General features: G+C 33.2%; 1 protein-coding gene across 1 annotated transcript; it reads left to right on the top strand.

The window, feature by feature from the left end:
• The first annotated feature begins 5,998 nt into the window (after window positions 1-5,998).
• On the top strand, window positions 5,999-8,215 carry LOC115953983 (L-type lectin-domain containing receptor kinase IV.1-like). Its single transcript, XM_031071821.1, has 2 exons — window positions 5,999-7,943; window positions 8,088-8,215. Exons 1-2 carry the CDS (start codon window positions 6,113-6,115, stop codon window positions 8,111-8,113), a joined length of 1,857 nt encoding a protein of 618 aa, XP_030927681.1. The 5' UTR covers window positions 5,999-6,112; the 3' UTR covers window positions 8,114-8,215.
• The last annotated feature ends 388 nt before the right edge of the window (window positions 8,216-8,603 follow it).

Below are 8,603 nucleotides of genomic sequence, written 5' to 3'. Positions count from 1 at the left end.
AATCAACTTTTCTTCACTCGTTTCTTGATTCAATTTTCATATCTTTAAAGATACCATTTGTTTTGTCTTATCAACACACTTCTTGATATCCTAAACAAATCTTAGATCTACCAAATTACAAGTAAAGTGTATTTGGTCAAAAGATATCACTACAAAAAATATTGCTATTTGCGACAAAACTTTTTCGACGACTACAAAAAGCCGTTGGAAAAACTAGCTTTTTCGACAGCAAGTCTCTTTCGTCGACAATTACTCGTCAAATATTAAAACATTTGTGACGGCAAAATAAGTCTGTCGAAAATGCCTATTATTTTTGTCGAAAATATGATTTTTTTTGGAGGGAAGTGTTCCCGCCTTACTTTTTGCTACGAAATAAAAATATTTGTCGCTAATAAAGTATTATTTATGACGATCGGAGAAAAACCGTCAGAACTATTAACACTTGTGACGGCTTTCATGCATCGAAAATACCAAAAATATATCTTTTATGGTGTTAGTATTTGTGACAAACATTCTTCCATCGTAAATATAAAAGAGAATATTAGCGATAGACATAAAGCCATAAAAAATGGTAAAATATTTTGGAGGGAAAATCCCCCCCTTAGTTTTCACATTTGTGATGACATTTATCCATCACAATTATTATTTTTTATTTTTCTAATTGAGTTTGTATTTGCGACGAACATGTTGACCGTCGTAAATAATTAATTTGTTTTAAAAGAAAGAATGTATTAGTGATAGACTTGGATCCCTCGCAATAAATAAGATTTGCGATGTACCTAAGCCGTCGACAATGATAATTTTTTCAAAGGGGGAATTCATGCCCTTATTTTTCATGTGTTTAACTCTTTTTTTTTTTTCACTATATATTGCATTTGTTATTTGCGACGAACATGTTGGTTGTCGTTAATAGTTAAAATTTTCTTAAGAAAAGAAAGTACTAGTGACGATAAGGTAAATCTATCAAATAAAGATTATTTCCAACATACATATGGCCATAAAAAATGGTTATTTTCTTTGAATGGTGAATTTTCCTCAATCTTAATTTTAAAAGCTGCTTAAAAACATCTTTCAAGACCCTCCAAGTACTTAAGGGCTATTTTGGTCATTTTAGAGGTAAAAGGTATTTTGATCATCTTAAAGGTTTGAGGGGCACTTTGGTCATTTTGTAGGTTTTGGGTTGTGTTTTGGTTATTTTAGAAGTTTATGGGTATTTCAGTCATCTCCTAGCTTTGATGTCGTATTTCAGCCATTTGGGATGGTCGGATTGTGTCAATAGGGTTAATCAAAGTTTCCCATTAGGTGGGTACAACAATATGTGTCCATCATGCAACCAGATAGAGATCCAAAATTTGACCATTGGATTGGAAGAAAGTGGTGAAATATTTGTGTTTGTAAATTACAGTGACAATCAGATGGCCAGATTGTGAGAACAGAGTAGTCAAATCTTGCAAAAATTCGTCAAAGACTATTAAACTTGTTCAATCTTTGGTCAAACTTCAAAGTTGGTTCTAGGACCACTAGATTTGATCAAATTAGGTTGATCAAGGAGGATTTAATTAGGTTTTGGGTATTAGTTAGTGTTTTAAGGTTTTCTTGATTTTCATGTTTTTATCAGTTTCAAATTTTAAAATAGCAAAACAAGGTAGTCAAAAGTCACATACAAATTCATTATGGTCATTTTGTAGATTTTGGGTTGTGTTTTTTAGATCATTTTCTCAATTCTTAGTAATGTTTATAGAGTATATAACTATCTTGAAAGAGTATTGAATATTTTTAGTGATTGAAGTTTCATGATAGGTGGATAAAACAACACGCTTTCATCTTATGCCATAATCCGATTTAAAATTTGACCATTGGATTGAAAGAGTGTGATAAAATATTTGTTTTGATGAACTTTGAGCTCAATCAAACGGTTGGATTGTGAGAACATGACTAATCAAAATTTCTTGATGTGTTGGTACAATGACACATGTCCATAATGTTCTAGACATAAATCCAAAATCTAACCATTGGATTGGAATAATGTAATGATATATTGGTGTTTGTAAAGTATGACAAAAATCAGACGGTTGGATTGTGAAAAATGAGTAGTCAAAGTTTGCAAAACTTGGTCAAAATTAGTCAATATTTGGTCAAACATGGTCAACATTAAAGTTGGGTCTATGACCCATTGGAAAACTAAAAAATTGTGGGTACATAGTAAGTAATCCCTTCACTACATCCACATCTTCATTTTTTAAATCATCCACAAGTCACATTCACATTCAAGCTTTGGACAATGTGAAGAATGTCTCTCATCTCTCTTCCTATTTTAAATTGAGATATTGAATAAATAAACAATCTATCTTCTTTTATCAAAAAAGAAATCTTGATGTAAAAAAAAAAAAAAATGCAAGAAGTGAGATTTCATAGTGTTTCTATCTTTTATTAATAATAATAATAATAATAAAAAGTGATATTTCAAAGTCACAACAAAAAAAAAACAACAAAAAAAAGTAGTGGCGTGGTTGTCATAAATGAAATAAATAGTTTTGTTATAAAAATAAATAAATAAATAAATAAATAAATAAAGTTATATTGATTTAAAACAAACCCAGCCATGCCCCTTATTATTATTATTTTTTTTATAAAAAAGAAAACCCCACAATATCTTTTTTATCTTTTAGTAAAAAAAAAAAAAAAAAAGAGAAAAAAGAAAAAGAGGAAAAGACAAAACCCTAGCTCCCTAGCACTCTCCCTCTCCCTTTCACTAAAAAACCAGCGCCCCCACCCTTTTTTTTTTTTCTTTCTTTTTTCAATCCCCTGCCTCCCTTGCCCCCTCACTCAATTAACACACCTATTTCACTATTCACTAAAAAACAAGTGCCCCCACCTTTTTTTTTTCTTTTCAATCCCCTGCCCTCCCTTGCCCCCTCACTAAATTAACACACCTATTTCACCTCCATCTATTGTTCATTTTCTCTCTTTCTCCCAATCATAATCAAACCCAAAAGGTTGGTCTTCTTAGATCCTTATCTTTTCATTTTTTTTTTCAATTTTTTTTTTTTTTTGATAATGTATTGTGGTTTTGTAAATGTATTTGCTTGTTTATTTTATTTATCTAAATTTTGGGTTTGGTTTAGATATACCTCTTTCATAATATATCATCTAGTATTATAGGCAAAGTTCTTGATAGTTCGGTACTAGCCCATAGTGTAATGTTTGTGTGTATTGGTAGCCTCAACCAATCTGTTGATTCATGAGAAGCGTTTTTCACTTGATAATAGTGCTTTGTTCAATTTGCGTTTTAGCCTTTTAGAGTTTGCCTTGTTTGAGTTTGCCTCTTCTTTGTTAGTAAAGTTCCAAGTAAAGACAAAAGTAGCTTATAGTTATATAATAGGATTGGTGATTATATTATTCTTTTATTATTTATATGCAATATATATTGATAGATCATATTAGACTAACGAATACATGTAGTTTAGACATAAATATATATATATATATATATATAAGGCTTATTAACTTTAACAATCTCTAGAGTTATATTATTTTATTTATATTTATATTAAAAATGAAAAATACTAAAGTTCTAAATTTTTTTTTCCAAATTTTCTATAAACTTATGATATGATAAGTGGTTATTGGAGGGAACAATCAGTCAATTGAACGAGATGATAGCTTTTATTATAAAAAAATGTTTTGAAATCGATGGGCTTTAATTATATGCAAGCAACTACTACACATATATATTTTCTCAGTATAATCAACATTAAAATTTTTTGCTATTTTATTTAGGTTGTCGAAATAAGTGATAAATTTGCTCATTATAATTTTCAATTAACTGCTATTGTTGGTACATATGTGATTTCATGTGACTTGTTGTGGTGATGGATAAATTGTTAAGGGTGATGGAGTTGTACTATTAATATGGTTATTGGTGGCAGATGTATTCTTTTAAGTTCTCATTAACTGGAGCACTATAATGTTCTTATATATTTATTCAATTTAATTTAAAATATTGCAGACCAATGCGAAAGGAGGAGATCACAATGTAAATAATGACACAAGATGACTATGAGGAGGAAGATGAATTTTAGATGGAGGATGACACTAAATCAGATGATAATTGATCTTCCAATATTTATACTTTCAAGTTCAGTAAAGGATATGATATAGCCTTCGTGTTTTATTGAAAAACATGCTATTTTGTAGACCTTTTAATATTTTCATTTTTAATGCACTTATTAGTTTTGAACAATTATGGATTTGTGTTTGTTATTTGAATGGAGAAACTTTTATGAACAATTATGGATTTGTGTTTGTAATTTATATATTAATTATTCCATATACAGAAATATTTGATATTATCAAATAAAATAAAAATATCATAAATTTTTTTTCGACGGAGCTATTTTTTTGCAAATAATGTATGAGTGACGAGATAAATGGTTTTTCATAACGGCTAAAGTTCGTCAAAAAAAAGTAATTGGTTGCATTGATGTTATATTTTCGATGAAAAACTAGGTATTTACGATGACTTTTAGTCGTCGAAAAAATACAATAATGACGGACATTGTTCATCGCAAAAGGTATTTGGTCGACCAACTTCCTCGTTTGAAGTTCTATTTTTGACGACAAGGCAAGTATTTATGATGACTTTTAGTTGTCGAAAAAAATACATTAACGACAGCCTAAGTTCGTCACAAACTCTATTTGGTCGTCCAACTTCCTCGTATGAAGTTGAATTTGCGACAGCAATTATTAAGTACTTACGACAGAGTTTTGCTGTCAAAAATAAGTGTTAGCGACGACCTTGTCGGCAATATAGTATTACCGACAAGGCTTTTGCTGACGGACGTCAACGGCTTTTTACCGTCAGTAATACGAATTTGCGATGGCTTTTTGTGCTTTTGCGATGAACTTTGACCATTGTAAATGTTAAATATTAGCATTGATACACCATGTTGAATATGCTAGTATAGATGCGGAAGCGAAAGCATAAAGTATAAAACACAATAACACATGAGGGTTACGTGGTTCAGCCTAACGGCCTACATCCACGGAGGAAACCCTAAAGGGCTACATCAATAATATATTATAGTGTAATACAAATCCTGTGTTACAATGAATTATAATATGTGTATGTATAGTAGACTAAACCCTAGACTAATAGACTTCTAGTACAAGTAGGAGACTTGACTTGCACACAAAGTAGAATTAGGCTTGGGCTTATGCTAATGGGCTAATATATCTCTAATAGCAAATAAGCTTATTTTTTGTAGTGTATGCCAATACATAGACAATACGACCCTAACACTAATCAATGAATAAAGTTGAATGCCATTATTTGGTTATCTCGTTGTTGTTTTTTTTTTTTAAGCTTACTTTAGATTCTTCTCTCCAATGGATATTTTATGAAATGAAGACCTCCTTCTACAGAGGTGTGGGCTGTTGGGGTCTCAAATTATAGTTGTAAAAGCTAATTAGGTTTCTTAGTTAATGAAGAAAAAATTAATTTGGTTATTTTTTGGGTTTTTGGCTATTTCTTGGAGTGGAAGGAAAGTCATTGTGAAAGAAATATTGTCTACAAAGGAAAAGGAGTTGAGTCTTTATAAATAGATGGTACTACAAATAATTTTATGATTTTGATCCAAGGGTCATCCCCTAAATAACTCTCCTACTTGTTAAATAAGAAAGATGTATCCCCATCCAACCAATTTTAAAATCCTTGATTTTGGATAAACTTCTACTCTCCCATTACACCCATTTTGAAACTTCTCATCTATTTAATGGAAACTCCCCGGCTAGTTAAAAAGAAAATAAAAAAGTGTATCTCATCCATATAAGATAAGATAGAACAATTTGCGTGGTTTATATATAAATAATGATTAATAAGCTGAAGCCTGACTTTCATGGAAAATGTGATTCCTTAAAAGTCAAATTCGTTTACTTGGAAACTTGGGTGACGGGTGCGGGCTCTGGCGGGTGACCCACGAATTGTGGGTGCTTGACTTTAGGTATGAATACATATTACATTTACATATGATGTTCTCCTCAACATGATGTATGTAAACCAACCCTGCATTTCTTAGAATGAAAAGAAGAAATTGTATGCAAAAATATAGCCATGTTTTCCAAGCTTGTAATACTGCTGCCTCTCCTAATAAGCGTTGTAGGCTCCCAAGATACCAACTTCATTTACAATGGTTTTAGATCAGTCAATCTTAGCCTAGACGGCATAGCCACTATCACTTCTAATGGTCTTTTGGAGCTCACCGATGACACCATGGAGCAAATGGGTCATGCTTTCTACCCTACTCCAATAAGCTTCAAGAACTCATTGAATGACAGTGCTTTCTCTTTCTCTACGACTTTCGTCTTTGCCATTGCTTCCAGATATCCAGCTCTAAAAGGTCAAGGGATAGCTTTCGTGATTTCTCCAACTAGGGGGCGGCCAGGAGCTCTTTCAAACCAATACCTTGGCCTTTTCAATGAGACCAACAATGGTAATGCTACCAATCATGTCGTTGCTGTAGAGCTCGATACAATCCAGAACCAAGAATTTAAAGATATCAATGATAACCATGTTGGGGTGGACATCAATAGCTTGGAGTCAGCAACATCTACCTCAGCAGGTTATTATGCTGACAGTGGTGCCTTTACGAACTTGACCCTTATCAGCGGAAACCCAATGCAAGTTTGGGTGGAATATGATGGTGTCAAGAAGCAACTCAATGTAACTTTAGCTCCAATTGATGTTGGTAAACCCAAATTTCCACTATTGTCTTTGTCCGGTGATCTTTCACCTATCATTAACAAAACCATGTATGTTGGGTTCTCTTCCACAAATGGCCCTTTCCTAACTTTCCATTATATTTTGGGTTGGAGCTTTAAGATGAATGGTAAGGCTCAAGAACTTGCCCTTTCTCAACTTCCCAAGCTGCCACGAGGTAAAGAGAGATCTAAACTTTTGACAATTGGATTGCCTGTGATTCTTGTTAGTTTAGTCTTGGTAGCAATTTCAGGTGCAACGTATGTCATAAAAAGGAAAAGGAAGTTTGCAGAATTGGTAGAAGACTGGGAGGTTGACTATGGGCCTCACAGATTCAAATACAAAGATCTTTATTTTGCTACAAAAGGATTTAGGGACAAAGAACTATTGGGTAGTGGTGGATTTGGTAAAGTTTATAAAGGTGTACTAACTACCTCTAAAATTGAGATTGCTGTGAAGAAGGTCTCTCATGAATCAAGACAGGGAATGAGAGAATTTGTGGCTGAAATTGTGAGTATAGGTCGGCTTCGCCACAGAAATTTAGTACCACTCTTGGGCTATTGCCGAAGAAAAGGAGAATTGCTTTTGGTGTATGACTACATGTCCAATGGAAGCCTAGACAAGTACCTCTTTGATCAACCTCAGGTCACCCTCAGTTGGAGCCAGAGATTTAATGTCATAAAAGGTGTGGCATCGGGGCTGTGTTATCTACACGAAGGATGGGATCAGGTTGTCATTCACAGAGACGTGAAGGCTAGTAATGTCTTGCTAGATGGTGAACTGAATGGTAAATTAGGTGACTTTGGTCTTGCAAGATTATATGACCATGGAACTGATCCTCGAACTACCCATGTGGTCGGAACTCTTGGGTATCTTGCGCCAGAGCATACTCGAAGGGGCAAGGCCACAACAAGCACCGATGTGTATGCTTTTGGGGCCTTTATGCTCGAGGTTGCTTGTGGAAGAAGACCAATACAGGCAAATGGGCCACCAGAGGATTCGATTTTGGTTGATTGGGTGTTTTCTCATTTGAGCCGAGGCGAAATTATGGAGGCAAGGGATCCAAATTATGGTACAAGTTATGTAGCAGAAGAACTAGAGTTGGTATTGAAACTGGGATTGATGTGCTCTCATTCAGAGGCTGCTGCAAGGCCTAGCATGCGCCTAGTTGTGCTGTACTTAGAAGGTGATGTTCCTTTTCCAGACTTATCATCGCCTGGTCTTTGTTCCACCGGCTTAACATTTGCCCATAGGGAAGGTTTCGATGATTTTTTCAAGACTTATCCGTCTTCTATAAACAGGGGGTTTTCTCATTCGTCTTCCATTGCAGATTCGCTTCTCTCAGGGGGACGCTGATACTGAAAGCTTCTGACATCCACAAAAACACACCGAAAGTAGGGAAATTTTTTGAATATGATCTTTTTAATGATTGTACTGAATTACAATATTGTTTCTTTTTATGGTTGTGCAGTATATATGTCATGTTTGCTTTGCACATTTTCTCTAATTCTATAACAACTTATTGCATAGCCTTGTGATGCGTAGGAATATATGATTATTTTGAGATGTAATACAATATATAATTTACTCTCTAAATTTAATTGTATATAATTTGTTCTTCTGAAATATTAAAAAATTTCTAAAAATAATTTTTATCTCTCTATTTTTACAAATATACAAATTTATCATTTTTGGTGTTTTTGTTTGATATTATCCTTTTGATTGAAGTGGTCCATATTCTTCTAAATATTGTTTTTATGAATTATATTTTGCTTAATTACTTTTGGTGCAACTAAAATTTTTTAGTTTCAAATTTATTATTTAAAATTTCCTCTCTCAAAGAGAT

The sequence above is a fragment of the Quercus lobata genome, chromosome 7 (assembly GCF_001633185.2).
Source record: "Quercus lobata isolate SW786 chromosome 7, ValleyOak3.0 Primary Assembly, whole genome shotgun sequence".
NCBI lineage: Eukaryota > Viridiplantae > Streptophyta > Magnoliopsida > Fagales > Fagaceae > Quercus > Quercus lobata.
Note: the sequence above shows the minus strand (reverse complement) of the source record. Positions and strands in the feature narration are given on the sequence as shown.